General features: G+C 42.3%; 1 protein-coding gene across 1 annotated transcript in view; it reads left to right on the forward strand.

Moving 5' to 3' along the window:
* Window positions 1-25,944, forward strand: part of TG (thyroglobulin) — a 227,502-nt gene that overhangs the window by 87,603 nt on the left and 113,955 nt on the right. The window contains exons 28-36 of the mRNA XM_061611878.1: window positions 1,783-1,848; window positions 2,177-2,257; window positions 4,047-4,184; window positions 6,601-6,777; window positions 7,246-7,357; window positions 8,757-8,836; window positions 10,116-10,256; window positions 14,422-14,475; window positions 24,120-24,254. Of these exons, the coding sequence (XP_061467862.1) occupies window positions 1,783-1,848; window positions 2,177-2,257; window positions 4,047-4,184; window positions 6,601-6,777; window positions 7,246-7,357; window positions 8,757-8,836; window positions 10,116-10,256; window positions 14,422-14,475; window positions 24,120-24,254 (984 nt within the window). The remainder of the gene's footprint in view (window positions 1-1,782; window positions 1,849-2,176; window positions 2,258-4,046; window positions 4,185-6,600; window positions 6,778-7,245; window positions 7,358-8,756; window positions 8,837-10,115; window positions 10,257-14,421; window positions 14,476-24,119; window positions 24,255-25,944) is intronic.

The following is a 25,944-nucleotide window of genomic DNA, read 5'->3' on the forward strand; positions in this document are numbered from 1 at the left end:
GACATAAGTGTATATGGAAAGGACTGGTGCCACCCTTTTAGACCAGCCCCAGCATTGCACCTTCTTCCCCCGCCCCCCCGCCGTCACATTCACAATCCAGTGGCCCGATTGCATGGAGCTCCTGTTCATGAGCTAGAGCTTGCATGGTGGGCTTTTTCCTCATGCAACTGTGTGCAACACATGGTTGGACAGGGCAAGATCTTGCAATGGAGGTGGAGCTTAAAGCACGGCCTCATTCTTCTCTCCACAGACTAATGTCCTACATGTGTGTAATGCATGTTTAGGGCTACAGTTAGGCTTGAGGCCTGAATTGGCAAATAACAATTAATACTAGTACTCCAAACCAGAATTAGAAACTATACTTAGATGTAGGAGTTTGAGTATGGTTTGGAGGAAGGCACTTCAACATAATTTCTGGGGAAATTCAACTTGTAGCCCCGTTCCCTACAGAATATTGTAGGGCAGTAGGGATTCTCATTTTTTGAATCTTAAATTTAGTTCTCTACATTTCTATAGCAATTTGCAATTTTAAAAAATCCTCATGAAAATTCTCCAGCATTTTAGCGTGAGTTTCTCCTAATAAACACATTTTTGTAAGCAGTTTTAACTAATGTGCCCAGTTTTGCAAGCCATTTCTCATCATATAATGCATTTTTGCATGTTATTTTCACTCATATGTTCATTTTTATGCACACTTTCACCTAATATGTGCATTTTTGTAAACATTGGTTGGTGAACTGCATTGCAGAATTCAAATAAGTGCGAATTTTGAAAGATGGCTGTTTTGGTTCTCATGTTGTTTCAGAAAGTGCAAATTTGATACATTTGGCTTGAAATACAAACTGAATCGAAATTCTCACCTATCCCTATAGGGTGGTGACCCCGAAATGGTCTTTTTCTGCTTTGCCCCCCTATTATGGAATGCCCTTCCCTCTGCCATATGTAAAGCAGCAACCATCTGTGGCTTCAGACATCTTGTGAAAATGTATCTTTCCCCCCAAGTTTCCCTGACCCATAAGTTTGGACCTGTTTTATGTGTCCCTGAATGCCCTAATTCCTGTTTTATCTCCTTGTTTCATTAGTTCTAGAAGGTGTTTTTAATGATACTGTTTTTAAAAATATTGTATACCACTTAAGATATTTCTAAAATATTAAGCAGTCTAGAAATGCTTTTAAATACATAAATAGCCAATTTGAACATCCTGGCCAACTGTGGCTAGTGCTCCAACGGGAGATGGAGGGAGAAACCATGAGTGAGATGAAGCAGGAAGTATGGATTACAAACTTGGTTCTAGTCTGAATAGTCCAAACTGAGCCTTTGCTAAAACCATTTGTTACACCCGGCAGATTAAATGTTATGCTTGGTTTAGCCTTTCCATCTCCACCTCTATCATGATTGCTACTGGACCACATTCCATTCTCAAAGCCTGGTGCTTCATTGCATGTGGTTTGTCATGGGTATTGAGCAGTACATTAAAAAGGAAAGGAAAGGTTGGTGTCTCATCACCCATTGTGTGAAACGGAATTCTGGATGAGGTAGGCCTTTGGTCTGATTCAGCAAGACTTTTCTTATGAAATAGATCAAACGAAAGACAGAGGCAGCTTCCAACTTTATACCCGATCCTGTGTCTTTAATTCTGCACCTGTTTTTATGCCAAACACTGATAAAAATCCCCACTTCCAGTTCTGATCATTTTACTCTCTGGCACTAAGATGCAAACAATGGTTGCTATGCTGGCCACCTTCTAGGTAGAAGTAAATAGTGTTTCTTTTCCTCATCAGCTTCCGAGCTCACAGAAAAACCTGGAACTTCCTTCGCCAGCTTTCAGCGTGTTTATCTGTGGAGAGGTAAGCAGTTTGGTCTTTCTTTCTTTCAGGTGTCCAGTCTGAAAAGAAGATTACATGCACTTATTCCATCAGAACTCAATCCAATTAAAACAACAAGTGGGACCTGCAGCAAAATGTTGCAGCCTGGAGTGCTCCTGTTCAGGACTCCAGCCATCTCCTTTTCCAGTGTATGCCGTTCCATTCCCCCATCTCTCCAGGATTTCCACCTTGCCCCCATTAGTCATCCAGCATTCCATGACCACCGAGCATGCTCAGCCATCATTGGCCTATCAGCATTAATTTCTCAGCCCACCAATGTGTCTTCAACTGAATTCTGTTTGCCTTCTAGATTCTGATATGATTACCCGAGTGAGATCTAGTGTGTGTAGTGATGATGTTACTCCAACTCAGATGCAGCCATTGCTGCCAGGTATGTGTATACCAAGAGAAAGGGACTGTGTATTTGAGTTTCTCTAAGGCTTTTCATAATAACATAAACCAATCTTTATCCATTTCCCCTGCAAATATTTCACATTTCCATAAATACTTCTATAGGTTATTTTTAGTACTAATGTTGCATATTCCCTATTGTACTTTATTTGTGTCACAGAAAGCCTTAGGACTAAGGTGAGCAAATTAACTCTCAAAGAGAACCCCACACACATACATACTTTCCTCCCCAAAACACTTATAACATAGGGGAGCATTTAAAAAAAGTGACTTTCCCTGTACCTTTAGTCTGACGTAGTGGAGTTCATTTTACCACCTTGGAACTGCACCATCCAGTGGAGGTTGCTCCATTAGGGCAAATGGGGCCCTTCCCCACCAACCTCAGCCTGCCCTCAGCCAACCCCCACCTGCCTACCTGCCTTCTTCCTTGCAATCAGTCCAAGGGTTGGCCTTGCCTGCCAGCTTCTACCTCCTTGGTCTCTCAAAGTTGCCCCTTGTAGAACTCAGCAGGGTGGAGGATGGAGACAGAGCTAGAATGAGTTGGATCTGCCTGTTGTTGGCTCTGGCGCCACCTACTGTTGGCCTCCCTGCCTTCTGCCCTTCCAGTCCCCACAGGCACCAGCCACCGCTAGAAGCATCATTGTGTTCAGTGTGTAGCACAGGACCAGATTCTGTGGAGATCCATTCAAATAAAACCAGTTTGAATAAATTTGTTGAACTATTCATGCTTACTTTTGAAAAATAATTTCTTAATGCACAAGTAAGTCCCACTGTGTTCAGTGGGGCTTATACCCAAGCAAATGTGCATAGGACTGTAGCCCTTATTTATTTATTGGAAATATGTATTACCCAGAATGGGAATGCATGAAAACTTAAAATACATCATCAATATATCAATTTGCTCTTAAGAACCAGAGGGTGTCACTCAAATTAGCAGATAGGCTCAGATGCTAATGTCCCACAAATACCTGAATGAAGAAATGTGTCTTCAGTTGTTACCAAAACCTCAAAAGAGTCAGCACCAGCTGTATTTTAGAAAGGAGTGAGCTCTATAACTGGGGCACCACCACCAATGAGACACTTCCTTGGGTTGCCACATAGTGAATTTCAGATGGCTATGGTACCACAAGGGTAGCCTCCCCCATAGATCTCAGTGCAATTGGGCGTTTTGCAGCTTTAAGAAGCACTACAGTCCAGTTTTACCCAAGATTGTCATTAATCTGGAACTCCCTGGAGAAGACTTTCTTGGTTCAACAGGGATTTGGTCAGGTTCATTATTTCTCTGCCTTACTTGCTTGCTTTATTGTCGTACAGTTTTCAGTTTTCTCTTTTTTGGTTGGAGGAGGGCTGTCACTCAGTGCCTTGCATTCAGAAGGTCCCTGATTCAGTCCCTGGCATCTGGGAGAGAATCCTCTTTGAAATCCAGGAGAGCTGCTGTCAGTCAGTGCACACTGTACTGAGCTTGATGGACCAATAATCTGACTCGGTAGAAGGCAGTTTCCTATGTAGCAGCTTTTTAATCTGTTTCTGTGATTTGAGAGTTTTATCTTGGTTTCATTGTCACGTCTTTGGTTTATTCTTGTTAGCTGCCTTGGGCATGGAGTACGGAAAGGTGGCGTACAGCATTTTTATATAAATAAATAAGTTTTAAAATATGATAGATTAAACACAGCCTTCACCAACCTGGTGCCCTTCAGCTATTTTAGATTTACAGCTCTAATCAGCTGACTTAAATCCTCACTTCTGTCTTTTCTCCTTGCACTGATAAGCTTCTACAATGGAACTCTTTTCACTGATGGAAAGCAGCCAAATCCTGATCAACCACAATCGTTCCTTACCATTCCAAGAATACTGGCTCTTCAAGCCCAGATATTCTGCAGAGCAGGCTCTTCTCTGGTGTCTTGCACGTAAGAAATCTTAGATCATGGGGAATTATTATTGTTGTTGTTATTTGATTTCTATTCCACCCTTCCTCCCAGCAGGAGCCCAGGGCAGCAAACAAAAGCACTAAAATCATTAAAACATCATAAAAACAAACTTTAAAACACATTAAAACAAAACATCTTCAAAAACGTTACTTAAAAAAAGCTTCATAGAATCATAGAATAATAGAGTTGGAAGGGGCCTATAAGGCCATCAAGTCCAACCCCTTGCTCAATGCAGGAATCCAAATCAAAGCATTCCCGACAGATGGCTGTCCAGCTGCCTCCTGAATGCCTCCAGTGTCAGAGAGCCCACCACCTCTCTAGGTCATTGGTTCCATTGTTGTACAGCTCTAACAGTTAGGAAGTTTTTCCTGATGTCCCGTCAAAATCTGGCTTCCTGTGAGTTGAGCCCATTATTCCGTGTCCTGCACTCTGGGACGATCGAGAAGAGATCCCGGCCCTCCTCTGTGTGACAACCTTTCATGTACTTGAATTGTGCTATCATATCTCCCCTCAGTCTTCTCTAAGATTTTCATCTAAGATTAAAAACATTTTAAAAAAGGTTCAAGAACATATTAAAAAACAATTCCAGCACAGACGCAGACTGGTCAGACTAGTAATCAGCCAATGTTCTAGCCATGTTCTGTTCAGTGGAGTCTCCAGGTTTTGGGTAGGCCTGTGGATAAGACACTGTTCCACTGCCATTGTCTCCTCCAGGCACCTGGCTAGCCACTGTGACAACAGGATGCTGGACTAGATGGGCCACTGGCCTGATCCAGCAGAGCTCTTCTTATGTTCTTACCAGCTGCTGCTCCTCTGTCTCATAAAGACATCAGAAGAGCCCTGCTGGATCAGGCGAATGGCCTATCTTACCCAGCATCCTATTCTCACATTGGCCAACCAGATGCCTCAGTGGGAAGCCCTCCAGCAGAACCTGAGTGCAACAGCACTCTCTCCACCAGCAATTCCCAGCAACTGGTATTCAGAGGCATACTGCCTCCCACAGTGGAGGTAGAGCACAGCCATTAGTGGCTAGTAGCCACTGATAGTCTTATCCTTCATGAATTTGCCTAATGCTCTTTTAAAGCCAACCACGTTGGTGACTGTCACTGGGAGCTCCTCATTGCTACCACCTGCTTGCTTGCCAGGGAGAGCCAATGAGCAAGCAGGTAGGGGCAGCTACTACTCCTTGCCGCCATTGTTGCTTGCTTGCTCATCCCCCTCTTGGCAAATGAGAGAGGCAAGTGAATAAGTAGGCTGCAATGGTGACGGCAGTGGTGGCTGGTGGGTCCATGTCAGTGGGGCAATGGAATCTGCTTTGGGGTTTAGTCTGAACTTTCAAGGAACTGTCAAAGGTGCTGAAGTGCTTTGGATGGCTCCTTGAAAATTTGGACTAAAACCCAGAGCAGGTTCCACTGCACCACTGACATTGCCCACCAGCAACCACTGGGTGAAGGGTAGTTCCAGTGGTGCTTGTTAGTGGGCCTTCTGATGTGGTATGGAACCCCGGCAGGTGCCCATTTATGCTGACCCATGATGCCAGTCCTGGGCCCTAATCCTTGGAGAATGTTTACAACATCCTATTAGTATAGCCTTCACCAACCTGGTGTTCTCCAGATGTTTTGGAGTACAACTCATAGGACATAGGTAGCTGCCTTATTTGAACTTGGGATCTTCTGCAAGTAAACCAGATGCTCTGCCACAGAGCTATGGCCCTTCCCTTGGCCACAGTTGTCCTGGCTAGACTGATGGGAGTTGTAGTCCAAAACATCTGAAGCACACCAGGTTGCAGAAGGCTGCATTAGTTTATCAAGACAGAAATGCAAATCTAAAGGCTGAAAAAACAAATCTGAGCCTTGGAGCTGTTGTGAATACAGTAAATCCTACACTTCATACAGGTGAGACACTGAGAGAGAATTTCTGTCCCCAGAATTTAATTCTGCACTAGGTAGAACACTGAAATAATATGAAATCATGCCCATCTTCCTCAGTAAGCCTCACTACTCTTATCAAGAGGAAAGGCTCAAAATAATACATAAGTACAGTTCCTTGGAATAGTTGGTATTGAAGAATGGGACGAAAATGTGCAAACTGAGTTTCAAAAGGTGCTTCATTTTGGCAAAAAAATAAGATATTTTCCCCTAGCTGGGTAAGGGAGAGGAAAAAAACAGCAATATATGAATTTGGGGGAAAGGAGCATTATGAAAATTTGTGACCTCTCCATCATGAGGTAGTAAGATTTAGTGGTAGGCGGAATAAGGGGGTTGTAGGGAAGGAGGAGCATAGTGTATACAAGAGTAGACCCATTGAAATTAATGGACATGACTAACTTCGGTCTATTAATTTCAATGAGCCTACTCTGAGGACAACCCTACTGAGGTTTCTGGATCTTTCCTAGGTTGTGCAGAAGATGAATTCTGTCAGCTGGCAGATGTTCCAAACATCACATCTGGAACATTCTTTCCCTGCACCCTCTATCCAGTGGCGCTAGTGTGTGACAATAGCATTAACAACATTCCTGAGAACTGCAACACTGTGCTACCTCAGAAACCACATCTTTTGTACCAGAAGACAGGTGAGTTGAGCAGGTGTCTCTGTCACATTCGTGCCTTGTTCTCTGTGTGAATGAAGCAGATCCTAACATTTTCAAAGAAAGGTATCACAGTGGAGGAATGAATCTTATGAAGAGCAAGGAACTGTCTAAGAAAGGGTTTTGGGTAGCTGTTGAGTTGGAGCCAGGAGGCCCAAGGGTCAGAGTCAGGAAGCAAAACTAAGAGTCAGAAAAGACTTTTGCTGTCCAGGCAAGTCTCTCAACCTAAAGACAGAGCTTCCTGTTAAGGAGAGACAATGGCTTACAGGTTGGCTCAGGCCTTCTAATATCTCCCTGTAGCAGTATGGGGAACCAAAGCTCTACTGTGACTCTCGTACCTCTAGTGTAATGCGAGTACCCACTCAGTGGAAACTAGAGGAAGCATCAGAGTAGGAATTTTCAGTCTTTGTTGTTGTTGTTGTTCTTCACCTTGTTGTGCTTTTTTTTTTGCAGTGTCTCTAGAAGGGAGCATAAAGAACTTCTACACCCGCTTACCATTCCATAAAGTGTCAGGAATCTCTGTGAGAAACAAGATGGATGTGTCCGGGAAAACTGTGTCCAATGGGTATGGTTCTTTCCTGTTCAGTTTGGTATGCCTTTAAGCTGAGCAATGTAAGATTTGTCTTATACAGGCAGGATACTAAAATTGGAGGACTGGAAGGGACCTCAGTGACTCCACAGAATTCAAATTGTAATACAAAATATCACAATATATAGGAAACAGAAGGAGTGATAAAAATACAATTAAAAACACACAGCATCTAGCACACCACATTACATTGTTACAACAGGCAGAAAAATCACAAGTAGTCCACCAAGACCCTCGGCAATTTTCAAGTGGTCCATGGGGGAAAAAAAGTTTTGGAACCACTGATCTAGGGCTCTTCCCCAACTAATGATGCCTGCAGAATTAAAAAATTGGCTCAGTACACCAGCCATGATATCCAAAGCCAATGGCCAAAGATCCAAAGGAAAAGATACATATGGCCCCTCTATATATTTTTTTTACTCATGCATATCATTCTGTAAGCACATGCTTTACACCAGCTTTATGTTCAGATAATCAGTACGGAAGTAGTTTAATTTGTGCAAGGAAATGATTTTTAGATAAGATGGTTGAGAGCCTTTGAGAGCAGTTTTATTAAGTTTTGGCAACAAGTGCTGGGAATAATATAAGTCATGCAAAAGTCAAGCAAGGACAAAAATAGTGTAAATAATGCAAAACAGGAATACAAAATACTGTTTTAAAAAAGTGTAGCCCAGCAGAAAGAAATGAAAACAATAAATTATCAGTTTTGTACCCAAAAAATTACAACATAACATCTCATTTCTCAGCTCTTTCTTTTCTTTTTTTGGCCCTAGTGATGTCCCTCAACCCCTCCCCTTGGGCACATGACAAAACAACAAATTGAACAAGAACTCAACTTCTGCTCCATCTAGGAAGCTGCCTTATACTGAAACAGACCATTGGTCCATCTAGCTCAGTATTGTGTACACTGACTGGCAGCATCTTTCCAAGGTTTCAGGCAGGAGTCTCTCCCAGCCCTACCTGCAGATGCCGAGGATTGAACTTGGGACCTTGTCTGTACAAAGCAGTAGCTCTTCCATTGAGCTTCCTAAAGTTTAAGTCCTGCTGTAGCCTTCCTTACCTACTAGTCACCTTTTGGGGAGACCAAATAGATAGTGCTCCAAATAGGCTGGGGGTGGTGGTGGAAGTAGGTAGGGAGCCTCTCAGTCCTGTGTTAGTTGTAAGTGGATGAGGAAACCAGCCTCATGTGTTGCTAAATTTGATAAGATCTTTACATGTTAGGTTGCAATCCTATGCATACTTCCCTTGGAGTGAGGCCCATTGAACACAATGGAGCTTCTGAGTAAGCATAGGAGGGAGCCATGGCCATCTAAAGAGCTGAGTTGTGAAATGATTTCAGTTTCTGCTTTCAAATCCTTTGTGTTTTTTCCTCCAGATTTTTTGACTGTGAGCACTTCTGTGATGCCGATCCTTGTTGCATGGGCTTTGGACTTTTAAATGCTTCCCAAAGAACAGGTATTCATTATGAAACTCATAGATATTTCTTTCCCAAAGAATTCTGCAAATTATAAATGGAGGTTTACCTTATTTCACAGAGTAAATAAAATCTGATCTGGCCATCTTGTGTGAGGTTTTCTTCCCCACCAAACTGACAAAGCTCCCTTCCCTCACAGAAGCTGAACTGCAAACTGCTTTCTTCCTTGAGTAAGAAAACATTCTGAGCCCCTCACAACAGCTCAGCCAATTGGAGCCAGATTTTTCTTCCAGAAGTGCAATGCACTGTCAATTTGTTAGCATATGTAGCCTGCCCCATCCATCAGACACAATGGGAGACAGCAGATTCAAAATACACTAATAAAATAACAGCATGAAACAGTAAATATGTAACAAAGGCTAACCCAAATCTTTCTGGACTTAAGTTTTGGACCTTCTCCTAAAACAGTGTTTCCTACCAAAACCCTCTATTGAAATGGGTAAGGCAGTGGTTCTAAGCTCTCAACCAGGGATGGTTACTTGTGGCCTTCCAGATGTGGTTGGACTCAGCTAGGACTAGTGGAAGCCAGTTATGAAAGGGAACCTTGCCCACCACCCATTCGAATCCTCAGCAATGCTCCCTGCCCGATTTGCTTCTAAAACCTTGGCAGAAAGAACACCCCCTTCTTTTGTGCAGTGTAGCAGTACTTCCAGAGAGCAAAGCAATCCTGATAAACTTGACTGAACAAACTGCACTCTGCAGACCCTCCTCCTCTTCAAGGCATTGCAGGTCCACTGCCTTTACTCCTAGTGCCCAATTTGCATCTTTCCCCATAGGGAGAGCATGAGGATGCTGCTTAGTCTATTCATTCTGGTAAGTGGTTAGCAAGGAGGTGCCGGACCAGAAGGCTCCAGAGGATGAAAGTGCCCCATCCCTGTAGGTGTGTGGGCCTTGGGAGGCGTCCAGTGATTCCTACGCCTGACACGAACCTTGATTCTCTTTCTGTTTAAAAGTCATTTCTTCTTACGTTATATCCATGTGATTGTAACTAGTCAATGACAGTGAATGGGATCCCTTCTTTAAACCACTATTGGGTTGGGTTGTTTTTACTTCTTTATAGATTGCAACCAGTGGGTTGTATCCAGTGCTAATCCTACTCAGAGTAGACCTGTTGGTATTAATTAATACAGCTAACTTCAGTTCATTAATTCCAATGGGTCTACTCTGAGTAAAGCTGGGTTGTATAGAATTCTGCATTTTTATTTACTGAGCATCTACGGAGAACATGACAACCATAACTGTATATCCACCCCGTTGCAGGCGGCAAGGTCTTGTGCTTGGTTCTGAACAGTTTGGGAATCCAGACCTGCAGCGGGGAATTGAGGAAGTGGCAGCTTTCAGATTGTGCATCTCTGGAGGCAGAAACCAGGGTCCATCCCTTTGGCTGGTACCAAAGAGCAGGTGAGTATCAGCTCGAGTGCTTTGCCAAGTACCTAAGTGATGTATGGATATGTAGATGGCAGAAGCTGGGACACAGCCGGTGTAGGAGAAAAGATTACTAGGTCTAGTCCAGGAAGGAATTCAAGATGGGTTGACTCAAGGGAAAAGTTCAAATTTGCACTTTCTGCAACATGAGAACAAAGCACATCAATCCTTCAAAACTTGTACTGCAGTGCAGTTCTCCCAAACCAATGTTTACAAAAATGCCTATATTAGTGGAAAGTGTGCATAAAAATGAATATGTAAGTGAAAATAACCATACAAAATACATTATATTAGGAGAAATTGCTTGCAAAAATGTGTACATTGGTCAAAACTATATACAAAAATGTGTTTATTAGGATAGATTCACACTAAAATGCGAACTTTCATGAGATTTTTTTTAATATCACAAACTGCTGCAGAAATGTGGAGAACTGGATTTAAAACTGGACAAATGAGAAGCTGGGAGAACCAAAATTGACAGATCCTTCCATCCTTACGTAGTTCTGATGTGATAAATCTGTGCCTGGGCTATACCACTCCAAACTGGAGGTGATACACAACTCAGATCCCCCGTGATGCTGGTAAAGTTAGCAATCCATAACAGGCATGCTTGCCAGAAAGCTCATCATTTCTCAGAATCCAAGGCAAAATTTTCTTTTCAGCAGCTAAGAGATCACATTTTCCAATATTGTGTTTACTTAGTTACAACATTTATATGCCACCGAAGAACAGTGTTTTCTGGGTGGCTTAAGAACAATAAAACATTAAAATACAATAATAATCACAGAACAATAATACTGTAAACAAAAATTGCAGCATAAAAATTCAGCATAAAAATTCAGCATAAAAATTGCAGCAGCAGAAAGAAAAACAGTGTAGAGTAATAGACAGCATCACTAAGACTATGTAGCAGATCTAAAATTCAGTAGATCCCAGAGATCACAATTTAAAAGCCCAGGAACACACACAAAAAGGCTTCACCAGATGCTGAAAAGTCCAACAAGAAGGTGCCAGGTGAACCTATCTTGGTAAGGCATTCCATAACTGGGGTGTCACCACTGAAAAGGCCCTTTTCCTGGTAATCACCTTTTACACCTCATTTGGTGGAGCACCTGGTGAAGATGACCTCAAGTTATAAGAAGGTATATGTAGGAACAGATGATCTTTTGGGTAAGCTGGTCCCAAGGTATTTATGCTTTACAGCACTTTGAAATGGGCTTGGAAATGGACTGGAAGTTAGTGCAGAGGATATAATAATATATAATATAATAATATATATCTTGCATGGGAAACCTTTCACATTTTCTGTTTGACACACACACACACACAGAACCTGAAGTTCTATAGACAAACGTAATTCAATTATCTTCAGTGTGTTGGATCTTTTCAAAAAACTGGGTGTACGACCCATGATGGCCCAACATATTTTGGAGCTGCTTGAGGCAGAATATCTGCATATGGGCTCCCACCCCTGCACATTCTATGTGCCAACCCATGCCCTCAACCCCACCCTCAGGTATAGATGCATAGATGCCACCTCCTGCACCTAGTGCCAGCCTGCCTCATGCCCATGCACATTCCGCACTCAGTCACTCGCAGCAATCTGCCTGAGTTGCTGCCAGTCAGCCAATTACAATGAAAAGATGGTCTGGTAGTGGAGCAGCATGGGAAGGGGGAAGACCATGAGAAGCAGCAGGCACACGTCTTCTCCTTCCTGTGCTTCACCTCCTGCTGGACTATCTCTTCAGACTAATTAGCCCAACAATAGCAGCCACACGACAGTATACAGCGCCACCTGTCTGTGGCAAAGCAAACTACAGTGTGATGACTTCATATTTGTGTGTGTGTGTGTGTGTGTACGCATACGTCAACCTTCCCCAACCTGGTGCCATCCACAACTCCCATCATCTCTGACCATTGGCCGTGCCAGCTGTGATTGTTGTCTGAAACATCTGGAGGGCACTAGGTCAGGAAAGGCTGATGTACATGCCTGAAATAATGGACAGTTTTCTGTCATTTGATGGTACCGGGGAATCTGAGAAGAGCCACTTCACCCCACGTAAGAGTGTGGTCAGCCCTGCCCATTTCTGCATCAAATGGTTCATTTCATATTGTTTTGTACAAATATGTAAGTGATTATTTGTTTAAGGCAGAGACAATAAAGCTTCCCTTTGTATACCTTAAACCCCCCAAAGGCACAGGCAATCTGGAATGTAAAGAACATTAATTTTTGTAGCTGAACTCCACTGAACTTTGGTCTTCTTTTTATAACATGGGACAGTTAATTAGAATCCAGCTTGCAGGTGGCTTTTTCTGTAGGGCCCATATTTCAACCTAAAACAGTGTTTATATTTTCTTCTCACTGGCCATTAAACTATATGGAGCAACAAAACTCTGTTCTGTATAACTAGCTGACCACACTGGTATCCTGTGTGGGTGGGTGGAGTTTTTTGAGATTTCCTTTCAAGCAAATGAAATAGCACAAGGGATAAAAAAGGCACTGATCCTTCATTTGCTTACTCAACAGAGAGGAAATGGGAAACTGTATTTATCTATGTATTTATTTTGTATTGTGCTGTCAATGCATGTGGTTCTTTACATGGTAATGCTTGAAAAAGCTAACAGAAACACAGATTCCTGCCCCCAAGAGTTTACAGTCTCCACGTTTTAGCAGTGAGCGAAGGAGAGGAACATGAGAAGCAGACGTGCTAGGAGATAAAATTATGAAATGTAGAGTTGCTTCAAGAATTAAGCATTAGTTGAATAGAGTGGAGACTGGTGGCTCCGATGTCAGTGGGACAGTGAATCTGCTCTCCGGGTTTTAGTCCGAACTTTCAAGGAGCTGTCCAAGACGCCCTGATGACATCATAGTCACCAGTGTCTACTGATTGTATGGATCAGGAGTTTATATAACCATAGACATGAAGGGGAAAGATCAATGACCACCTAGTCTAATCCACCGCTGAATGGTAGGACCACCCAAACACAGGTCAGCTGTGGCAGGCCTGCGTACATTACAACACACAAACCTGAATCCCAGCCAAATATTGAATGAAGCCCACAAGGGAGGCAAATAAACCTCCTGTTTCCACAAAATCAGTTGGCTTGTGAAGCAAAGTGCAGAACAGAATGTAGGACTGCATTCAGCTGGTGATTAAAAAGGAGAGATGGAGAAGAAATTTGATTCTGTTCACATTTACAGGAGAGCCTATCTAATTTGCATTGTTCAAAACAGTGCAAACTGAAACATTTCCACCTTTCAAAAATGGAAGTTCTCTGTATTTTGACATGCAGTTTTCCAGCCAAGTCACGTGTACAAAAATGCATGCACTAGGGTAAAGTGTGCATAAAAATGCATGCATTAGTGAAAATAACATGCAAAAATGCATTTTATATAAGGAAAATTTGCTTTGCAAAAATGTGTCTGTTAGGCAAAATTGCATACAAAGATGTGTATATTAGGAGAAAATCACATTAAAGTGCTGCTGAATTTTCATGAGGGCTTGTTTTTTAAAAAATTCTCAAACTGATGTGGAAATGTGGAGAACTGAACTTAAGAGTGGAAAAATGAGAAATCGAAATGGATAGATTCACCATCCCTGTTAACAAGTCATACAAGCCTGGCCTACGCATTATGAACCAGACCATCCTAGAAAAGGTAAAGGTGTCCCCGCACTTATAGTGCGAGTCGTTTCCGACTCTTAGGGTGACGTCTTGCGACCGTATATATGGGGTGGGAATGCCAGTTCCTTCCCCGGCCTTTCTTTACCCCCCAGAACATGCACTTAGTAAGTGTACTACAGGAAGTTACTGTAATACAGCTCTAGTTAACTCTTACTAGCAAGCTAATGCATGAGTTGTATCAATGCCTTCTGTATATGACCTCCCAAATTAAATGTGCATTGGCTTTTGCTACTGTGTGGAGCACATAAGAAGTCTGATGGTCTCTTTGCCTCTCTCAGAAGTGGGTGGTTCTTGTTTGTTTGTATAGGTGCAACAATAGAAATTGATTCAGCTCACTTTAGTTATAACTATTATAGGACAGAACGATTTTGCCATGTCCTGCACATTTAAGTGTTCATTAATCTATATATTTTAAAGCATTTATAGCGTTCAATTGATGTTTTTTCCCCTCCAACAGCAAACATTCCCCATGTCTGTCCAGCTGTTGTTCTACCTGAAAGTCAAGAAAATGGTAAGGGGAAAAAAAACACTTTAGAAATAATGAAACATCACTGACCTTCCATTTTCCCTCTTTTTTAAAATGGCTGGTCTGCCATTTTGAGCACCATCTTTTTTTGTTCTCAACCTGAGAGTGCTGGTTTTTGCACAGCCTTCATGAGGTCTAGTCAGAGCTTTGAAAAGTTACTTTTTTGAACTACAACTCCCATCAGCCCCAGCCAGCCATGGCCACTGTATTGGGCTGATGGGAGTTGTAGTTCAAAAAAGTAACTTTTCCAAGCTCTGGGTCTAGTACAACTTTTTCAGACAACTAGAAGTTGGAGCAACTCCCCCATGAGGAAGATGAATAATGGAGGGTGGGGACATGATAGAGATGTATGAAATTATGTATTGTGTGGGGAAAGTGGTTAGAGAGAAGTTTTTCTCCTCTTTTAATGCGAGAATGATTTTAATTTCTGTGTATATGTTTTTATATTGAGTGTATTATATATTTTTACTGTACGTCGCCCAGAGTGGCAGGACAACCTGCCAGATGGGCATCTAATAAATCCGATAAATAAATAAATAAACACGTCGTCATCTAATGAAGCTGAATGTTGGAGGATTCAGAACAGACAAAAGTACTTCTTCACACAGCGCATAGTTAACCTATGGAATTCGCTCCCCAAAGAGGCTGTTATGGCCACCAACACAGACATCTTTAAAGGAGGATTAGACAAATTAATGGAGGCTAAGTCCATCAGTGGCTACTAGATATGGTAGCTATGTATTACCTCTCCTGTTTGAGATGGTATGCCACTGAATACCAGTGGCTGGGGATTTCAAGTGGTGAGAACGCTTTACACATACCTTCCTTGTGGGCATTCCATGCACATCTGGTTGGCCGTTACGAGAACAGAATACTGGGTTGGATGGGCCTTTGTTCTGATCCAGCATGGTCCTTTTTATGCTCTTATGAGATATTTCCCCCCCTAGTCTGAAGAACTGATCTCTAATCTGTAACACACTAATTAGGCTGGGTTATTTTATCCATCCCTCGGCACCCAGAGAGCTGAAAGGGGTACTACAGAGCCATTGTTCTTGTTGTGTGTACACTGTACACTCCTCACTCTCATTCATGGCTAGAAAGGTTTTCTAAGTTGTTGTAGTGTGTGGAACAAAATAAATATGTGTCAGGCATCAAGAGGTCTACCGTACCAGTCCTTTTTACCAGGACATGTACCTGTAATAGATTTTGCAATCTGCTTCGTGTTGAAGATAAAGGATACACTCTAGTTTACAACACATAATATTATCCAGGACACAGAGACAAATAAAATGTCCCTAATTATCGTGAGGCTGTCCTTCTCTTGTGACCAGGACCAGCGTTTGCAAACGAAGGGCCTGATTGGGAACCTTATGGTGGGCGCCGATTTCCGTGAAGCAGCAGAAATGGAAACAAGTGCTGCCTCTGGCGCCTGGCCCGGGGCTGGTCTTTTTTGTTTGGGAGAGAAAGGAGGACGGAGGAAAGTGCTTTCTTCCGTACCTGGTCCGTGATGCTGAGAATTCCCATCTCTGGGCGGGGCCACCCCCGCTCACTCAGCAGCGCCACCACCTCCTCCGAGCTCCTGGCATCGAGCCGCAATTCCCCCATGAGCACAGGGCCCCCGCTAAGTGTGGGCCCTGATTGGGCCCAATCAGTATTTTGCCAGCCCTGCTTGTGACTTGGACTTCTGGTTAAGTCATTAATCCGGGAAATAATTCAGAGACTGGAGCAAAGCAAAGCACGCCTCTCAGGATAACCAGCAGTACAAAGCAGCCGTCAGAATCCAGAGGGTTTCCTGTATGAACTTGACTATAGTCAGAATCCAGAGGGTTTCCTATGAATCCAGAATCCAGAATCTGTCAGAATCCAGAGGGTTTCCTATGTGAACTTTCCTTAGAGCAGGGGAACTTGTAGCCCTCCGTGTGTTGCTGGACTGCAACCCCCACCATTCCTGACTATTAGCCATGCTGCCCGGGGCTTATGGGAGCTGGAGTCCAGCAGCACCTGGAGAGCCATCCCTGTTCTGTACTCCAAAATAATTATACTCAGCTACATAGTCTCAAACGGGGCATGGGAATGCAGAGTAAATGAGACGTGTTACAGTAGCACTGTGGGCTTGCAACAACTCGTTTTGGAGAGGGAACCTCTGCCCTATTTATAAGCAGCCTATTTTAAAATCGGGATAAACATCTGGTGTGCTCGCTTTCTCCTGTGCCCAATGCCCCGTGTGCTACAACAGGCACCACCAAAAGAATGCAGAAGGCTTCCATTTCACATCTGATAGTTTCTCTGCGCCATGAAATAACAGCTTTGTGTGCAGAGAAAAGTAGTACTCCCAGAGGCATGATTATAGTTATTGCCCAAGAAGATTGTGTGTGTGTGTGTGTGTGTGTGTGTGTGTGTGTGTGTGTGTGAGAGAGAGAGAGAGAGAGAGAGAGAGAGAGAGAGAGAGAGAGAGCACATGTTGTATTCTGTCCTTTCCATCTAGGCTGACTTGTAAAAACATGCGTGCATGGCGTATAAACGTTATTCATTATGAATTTCCCCCCTCTTTTATTTTTTTAATGAACAGCACATAGCCCCTTTTCTGTCCTGCATGGCAAACTCCTTTTAAGAGCAAGAATTTGGAAAGCTCTTTGGTGATGTGCTGCTGGGAAAGGCTGGCAGTATTCGATTTTGGGAATGATGTTTTCAGGCTGGAATCCTACAGATACTTAACTAGAAGCAGGGATGTTGGAAAATTCCATCAGAACCTGCAGTGGAAATTGCATGTTTTTGCGTAGCCAGGAACAGAAATCACACAAGTGAATATGAGCAGTATTTGCTATCACTGTTTTTTTTAGTCTGCAAATAATTATGTTATTTTCTGCATTGTTTTTTTCTTGCCCTTCCATTGAAATGCATTGAAATTAATTACATAATTAATCACAGGAGTTTTGGCCATAGTGGATAGAGAGGCAAACAATGTAGGTCTTATCAGAAGCTGAACTGTAGCAGAATGGAAACAGCACTTATTGCAATGAACACAGGATGGGGTGGGAATTCCTCCTTCCTTACCTCCCTACCTGGGAGTAAGTCCCATTGAACTCAGTGAGAATTACTCCCAAGTAGACATGCAAAGGATTACACTGTAAATCTAATATCTGAGCAGCTGTACATTGGGAGGTATAACAGCCTTGCAGATAATTCTTTGCGCTTAGGCCTTTGCACATAACCCAGACAGTTTGTGGTGTTTAGGCCTGTGGAACTAGGGCAGAACAGCCAGAACTAAAATACAGATAGTCCTAATTGGATTACTTTTTAGTGAGCATTCAGAGAGAAAACTGCATGCCTGCATTTCCATTAATTTCCAGAAGTAAAAAGGTGCTAGAGATTTGAGTTTCAATCCAGATAATGGCCTGAACATTGTTCCATGTGGCAGCAATGCCATTCTCATAATAATATTCTTCTCCATGCCCAAAGATTATGTAGATAGAACAGATACAATAAATCCAAATACATAAATATCCTGATTCTTCCTCAGCCCTTGTTATTCCTTATTTATGGACAAAGCACCATTTGAATACTTGTGATCTGCCAAGAGCATATGAGGAGCTGATTGTTGAGATGGGAGTTGAATTCAGGTCTACAAGCAGCATCAAGTCTGGTGTCAGAAGTCAGCAGTGCCAGCAGTTGCAGTTGACCTCAGGAGAGCCCATCGCCTACCCTGACACCAAACCCAAATGCCAGCTACAGCCACCCATCCCTGGTGCCCCTCTTGGCACCTGAACTCAGGTGGCTGTGACTGGTAGTTGCCATTTTAATTCCCCCCCCAATGCTTGTGGGACCCCACCACAGCATTGCTCCAGAGCAACGTTGCATCAAGGACCCAGAGGCATTGTGGGGGTATTAAAATGGTGGGCAATGGGACTTGCAGGCTAGACTGCTGCTGCTGTGCCCACCTCTTACTCTGAAGGAGAGGGTGCCAGCCAAGGGGCCAACCTGGAGGAATGGTGATGACAAGAGCCTCACTGAACTTGGCAGCAGCCTTCCCCAAACACAGTATTCCCTCTAGACAACCCTCTCTGCTCTTTGCAGCTCATTAATTTTTTATATATATTTACATATAGGAATGGGGCAGAAATTTGATTCCATTCGTACTTAATTCACACTTTCCGAAACAATACATGAACTGAATGACAGCTATCCTTCGAAATTCATATTTTCCCAAATTTTGCAATGCGGTCCCTCTGCCATGTGTAGAAAAAAATGTGTATGCTAAATTGTGCAAAGAATGCATATATTAGTAAATAACATACAAAGTGCATTATATTAAGGGAGTTGCTTGCAAAATGCGTACATTTGTCAAACCTGCATGCAAAAATGTGCTTATTATGAGAAATTAGCACTCAAATGTTCTTGAATTTTCATGAGGATTTAAAAATAATAATCAGGAATTGCTGCAGAAATGTGGAGAACACCGAGAACTGAATTTAAGATTTGAAAAACGAGAAACTGAGAGAACTGAAATTGACAGATTTGGCCATCCTTATTCACGTAGCATTATCAGTGAGTGCAGCGCTTCACAAAAAGACAGGTCCCTGACCTGAGGAACTTACAGTCTAAAATTTGACATTGGAGAGGAAAGAGAAGAGAAAGTAGAGAGTGGAAGATTGAGGTAGAAGGGAGGTAGCGAGTATGCAGGGGAAGAATATTTCTACTTCACCCACATGCAGTTAAGCTTAGTTTTACTTCACTTGAGTCAGTTGCAGTAGACAGCTTCTGTTGTCCATCATTATGAGCAGCTCCCCCCGCCCCGCAGCATTAGACCCACACTTGTTCTTGATGCACTTCTTAAATCCAGTGGTGCTGAGCACCTTGGACAACTCCTTGAATGTTTGAACTGAAACTCAGAGCCGATTCTACTGCCCCACTGACATGGGGCCATCAGCTGCCACTGCCTATATCCCAATGCAAAAAACATCTGGAAAGCAGGAACCATCTTCATAGAATGCCTGTAATTTAACAATAAAAGTTACAGGACTAGTTGGAGGCAGAAGGCTACATTTATGCACTGAAAGGGACTCCCAGAATGAGGTTAGGGTGGGCGTAGCCCAGGTTAAATGGAATAAGGAAGCTTCTCTGCAATGTGGAAGCTGCATAGAGTTGAGGCACCTGCTTATGCAGGGATGTCGCAGAAGGTCTCTCTGTTGTGGACATTTCAGGTGGCAACCAATGGGCCTGGAAAAAGCATGATGTGAATAGACACCTGCCCCACCAAGAGGAAAATGTCTCTCAGTGTGGTCTTACAGTGATGTCGCACTTAATTAGCTCAGTGCTAATGCCATGTTGTGGCCAGTTTAAGACAAAGGCCTTATAGACAATATTTTCTTATTTTAAAAAAATCTTTTATTTTGAAGAATTGGGATGGATTAGACCAGGGGTGGGAACTTCAGGCTTAGAAACCAAATGTGGCACTCCAAGCCTCTCTGTCTGGCCCTTGGAACTCTCTCAAAGCCACGCCCCTTCCCTAGCCACACTCCCTACTGGCCCTACTTTGCACCCTCCTTGAGTGATTTTGCCTGGCTGGAATGTGCTTTGCCCTCTTTTCAGTGCTTTGCCCTCTTTTCCCTCCGGCCCCACCCAGCACTGGCACGTGGCCCCTGGAAGGTTGTCCAGAAGGGGATGTGGCCCTCAGGCTGAAAAAAGTTTCCAGACTGTAATGAGGGAACTGTAATGGGATCTTCCCTGGGCCGTGGTTATTTTAAAGCACTGTGGCCTCTCTGTTGATTTGTAAAGTTAGCTTTAAGAATTCTTTATCCGTGCGGGACTTCCGGGAAGGGTGACTTAGCCTGTGCCTGCTTTTGAGACGGGCTCCTGCCTCAAAAGAAGCTTATTCAGATATATCAGTCAGTTTTTTCTTTTTTTTTTGACTGATTAAACTTCTCCCGGGTAGGGAGAAACGAAGAGATTAACCTCAAAGCCTATTTTTGTTGGGACGACCAGATCTCATTAATTTATGGGACGAGGTCCAGCCGACGAAGGTGGGACGGATTTTTAACAGCAAGCTCTATCTGATAAAGCGAACGTTCACCTTATCTTCTAAGAGAGAACGCACTAACAGGCAAGCACCCTTCTTTCTATATTTTTCTTTTACTTGACTTAAATTGTTGCTGTTTAAAAGAGATTTGCCAGATTGATCAGTTTTTGACATCTCACTGGGGAGCCATAACTTCTCTCTGCTACGCACTAATTAATAGCTTATCTCTGTTTTTGTTGCAAAAAGCTGTCCTGGATTTGCATTCTAAAGATATACACAGAAGAGGGATTTCTATTCCAGATTTTTATTTTGAAAAATATTATACTGTTTTGAGACTACTCTCTTTTTGGTCTATTTTATTTTGACGAATCTGTTTCTTGACGATTGCCATTAATTGTTTCGATCCTGGGAACTGCATTTTGTTTACTTAACTATTGGAGAGATAAGGCTGTCTGCTCTGTTTATACTGTGATGTCACCAAGTTTGGAGTATTAACCCAATTGTTGCTGAAATAAGAAGTGGTTTTCCTATATTTTTCTTTTAAAATGGCAATTAAGAAAGTGGCTGAAAATCTGGAAATAACTATGTTTCAGAAAATAATGGATGAGATTGAGATAATGAAAATTGAATTGAGTAAAATGAAGCAGGAGATTAAAGATATAAGGGTCCCTGTGAGAGAGGTGACCCTGGAAGGGGTCCCTGTGAGAGAGGAGACCCCGGAGATTGGAACAGGGGTCCCTGTGAGAGAGGTGACCCTGGAGACTGGAATAGGGGTCCCTGTGAGAGAGGAGATCCCGGAGATTGGAACCAACGTGGAACAGGAACAAGATTTGGAGTCTATGGACTTTAGAAATAAAATCTATTGTTTGGAACTCAATGTTATCTCTGAAGAAATGAATGAAGATTCTAGAGATAAAGTTATCAATGGCATGGATAATCTTCTGGACTGGAATGATGTGATGGAGCCCAATATAGAGAAAATCTATGGAATTAATTGCAGCCATGTGACAATGGAAAAACTTTTAAGAGATGACCCAGTGTATTTTGAAAAAAAGAACAGAGATATGATTTTACAGCAGTATTTCAGCAACCTATTCAGAATGGATGGCAAGAAAATATTTGGGATAGAGGTAATCCCCATCAGACTCTTACTATATGACTATGGCTTTGACAGCAAGATTATTATGGAATACTGATAATGGAAGATTGGATATTGAAATTACTGGACTTAACAAGACTACTGAAGATGGAAGATGGAAAATGGAACTAATAGAGATAATAGAACAATGGCTACTGAAATTATTGAACCTAACAGATTCTGATGTGATGGATTAATTGAAATGTTTATTTTGACTATGGTTATGACAATAAGATTATCATAATTAGTAATGAGATGGATTAATCGATATGCTTATCTGGAAAAAAAAATTGATAGATATATTTCTTAAAGAATTGAAACCTCTCTTTGACTTTTTGTGGAAAGAATAAAGTAATGTTTATGAGATTTGATGATTAAGTAAGATAACTACTGGAGGAAAGTGATTTTATAATATGACTTAAGAGACAGGATTGTTATATATTATAGACTTATAACTGATTTGATCTTTGACAAATGGGAAGTCAATATTTTACTCTTTATTTTTTATTTTTGTTTTTTTTTTTTCTTTTTTTCTTTTTGTTTAACTATTTTTGATTTTGTTTTTTGTCTTTGAATGTTTTATGATTTTGTCTTGTATGTTTTATGAAAATCTGAATAAAAATTATTGAAAAAAAAAAAAAGAATTCTTTATCCGTGCACAGAAGCTTGCCTATGAATTGTCAAAAAGCAAATAAGATTCGCTTTGCCATGATGAAACAGACTCAGTTGGGCCTAATTGTTTTATCTTAGCCGTGTTGTCACTGGCCGGTTGACTCACTTAGACTTCTTCTTGATTAACATGTCTGAAGGCTAATCTTTTTACCTCAGTAGCCCTAAATTGGGCAATGTGCATGAGGTTGCATGACTTTCTCAAGTCTGCTGACTGACTCAGCAGAAATGATTGTGAGTAGAATATTATCTAAATTAATGCTATCTAAAAAACAGCAAGGTAACCCAGACGCATTGGCTTACAATGGAATCCAGACAAAGCCTTCTCTTGTTTTGTGTTTAAAGAGCATAACTAGTCATTTCCAGCTTTGTGTCTGGAGCTAGATGTACCACTGTGTTGGAATGCAGTTGCAGGCTGTAGAAAATTGATGTGTAATTAGTGTTTAAAAACATGTTTCTTATATTCATATTACTGCAAAGCCTCCATTTTTGTTATTGTTTTCAAGACAAAAGTGAAATGCATGAATTGCTGTAATGTATCCCAATTAATGTGTGTGGTTTTTTTAAACAAACAAGCCTGCAAAAGTTCAAACTGGAAATCAAACAGAGGATGGCAATCATTGTTGGCCCCATTGAAGGCAGCAGGACTAACAGCATCATATAAGTGATGATATAAGATAAAGAATATAGAGTCATAGTATCTGATTCACATAACCAATTTTTACAAGGGCCTCTTCAAAGTGAGTGAATGATGGGAAGATGGCCCTGTGTTTGTAAGGTAAAGTAATGAAAAGAAGCCAGATTTCAACTGAACAGTAGGAAAAGTGTCCTAATTGTTAGGGCAGTATGACAATGGAACCAATGACCTTGGGAGGTGGTGGGCTTCTCCAACACTGGAGGCCTTCAAGAGGCAGCTGGACAGGCACCTGTTGGGGATGCTTTAAGTTGGATTTCTGCACTGAGCAGGGAGTTGGCCTTATAGGCTCCTTCCCACTCTACTATTCTATGAGTCTATGAAGACATAAGAAGAGCCTGCTGGATCAGGCCACTGACTCATCTAGTCCAGCATCCTGTTCTCATATTGGCCAACCAGGTGCCTATAGGAAGCCCACAAGCAGAACCTGAGTGTAAGAGCACTCTCCCCTCCTGCGACTTCCAACAACTGATACTCAGAAGCATACTGCCTCCCACAAACTTCCATGGTCGGAGGCAGAATGCATGTCGCTCTGACCATTTAAATCAGTCAATTCCCCGCCCCCAATTATCTTGATATGCTCAATGGCTCTTGTGAATGCTCTGACAGATCCAGAACATGGCCCATAAAAACTGATTGAACCAGAAGGGCAGAAGGTGTCCCAATCAACTGGAAAATTCAGATAGGCAAGTCCATAAGGTATAAAGGCAGACATAAAGGCTTTTTTTTAAAAAAAAAAAAAAGGAAAAGAGTGTTTGAGTCTAAGCATTATCTCCACATAATGATGTGTGTTTACTGCATGGGGTAGCCAATGTGGTGCCCTCCAGATGTTTCTGGAGTCCAGGTCCCATCAGCCTCCAGGCAGCACAGCCAGTAGTCAGGGATGATGGCTGATGCAGTCTGGTAGCATCTGGAGGGCTGTCCTTAGTCTACTGGCTTGCCCAACTGAGCCACAGAACAATAATATGCATTATCAGATCAAAACCAGAGTCATATGAAGGAACCCTTTTATCATCTAAATGTTTGACCACTGGAATAAAGTTGTTCTATATTGTTCTGGCAAATATAAATTAAAGAAATTAACTGTTGAGCTTCTGCATTTCGATTCCTAGTGACTACGGAGAACTGGCAGCTTGTTGATGGAGCCTCAGCTCTCATAGATCCCTCCATGTCAACATTTGACATTATGCACATCACCAGAGATGATTCCAGTGATTTTACTGCTATCCAAGACTTTTGTCTTTCAGGTGAGACACTTTCTTTTATTAAGCTCAGGAGCACCAGAAGGACACCAAACACACCCTTTTCTCTCCCCCCTACCCCCTTGCAGGAGGGTGGACACCAAGTTACCTATTAGCAAGGACTTTTGTCTGTTTTCTGATTCTAAAATATAAGAACCCAACTAGATGGACAATAGTTTGCTGATTGCAATTAGTGGCCATGTTTGGATGTCACATGAAACCATCGTTTAGTATGTTGAGAATGAGTTTTATGTCATCCAAACTAACAAACTATGGTTTGAAGCAAACCATCCTGAAGTATGGATTCATCTGACATCTGAACTTGGCCAATGTGTCTTTTTTAAAAAATTGAACAGAAGTGGGTGGGGAAGAGAATCAGGTGTGGGACTGTGTGGCATGCGGAAGAGGTAGGAAGCTGATCTTGAGTGCTATGAAGGGTGGCAAGTTATTTAATTATTGTATTGTAACTCCCAAGGAAAGGCTCTTTTGTTTCAAGTGCCAGAATAACTTAGCTGGCCTTGGGTATTATGAACTTTGACATGGGGAGGGGGTGCCATTTGCTGTTCTGCCTCAGGCAGCACAATATCTTGGAATGGTCCAAGATAAGCCTTTATTTCTCTTCACCATGGCCCTGATGAAACTTCCCCCTTTGCTCTCCTTGTCTTTGTCACCAACTCCAGGAGCAAAGCGATTTCAATTTATTAGTCACTTGCTAAAGAAAGAGTCTTGAAGCAACATACTACATTTTAAACACTGAACGACTATGGATGGTCTGAAAGACCACCTTCCCGACAGACCCTCTTGGGTGTTGAGATCAGCAGAGGGGGCCCTTTTGGTAGTTCCGCCACCCTTAGAAGCTTGGGGGGCATGGCCTGGGAGATGGCATTCTCTGTGGCAGCCCCTAAGCTGTGGAACCCCCTCCCCACAGAGGTGTGTCAAGCAACTTCACTGTACAGTTTTCGTCAAATTCTGAAGATGCACCTCTTTACCCTGGCCTTTGAGACCCAAGATGTGTATTTTAAGGAAATCTGTGATGTGATTTAGGTTGTTTTTAACTGTTTTTAATTCTGTACTTTAAAAGTGTTGCGACCTACCCTGAGACTTTTGAGTAAAGGGTGGGCAATACATTTAAATAAGAGAATAATAACATAAAGCACAATGTAGATCAGAAATAAAAACAATACAGTACAATAAAAGCTATATATGCTACAGCTGTGCGCCAGCTCTGGCTGAATCCCTGATCCTGAACTGAATCAGGCTGATGCAATTTGAGTGGGTTGAGGTAGCCCTGCATCGCCCCAGGTCAGACTGGGTCCAGGGCTGTCCAAAAGGGGAGGAAGTTGGGCATGAACAGGCAGAGGAAGGAGACTCCGTCTACCTCCTCCTGACCACATATTTGAATAGGGTTTAAACCCCTAATTTAAGACATTGCAAAGCCCTCGATTCAGTTTGGGGCCTGGATCTGTGTTGGGTCAGCTTTGGATTGTCCCGGGTCAGATCAGGGCTGCTCCAAAGTGCCAGATGGAGTGTGGGAACTGACACCAGCCCTAATATATACAGTGGAGCCAATAGCCTTTTTACTTTTGGGGGCTATTTAATATCATATTTAAGTTATTGCATTATAAAAAAGTGAGATGGGTGCAAATGAGCCACTTCAAATTGTTCCTGTTAATTAATGCCCAAAGGAGACAAAAAT

The sequence above is a fragment of the Rhineura floridana genome, chromosome 1 (genome assembly GCF_030035675.1).
Source record: "Rhineura floridana isolate rRhiFlo1 chromosome 1, rRhiFlo1.hap2, whole genome shotgun sequence".
Classification (NCBI taxonomy): domain Eukaryota; kingdom Metazoa; phylum Chordata; class Lepidosauria; order Squamata; family Rhineuridae; genus Rhineura; species Rhineura floridana.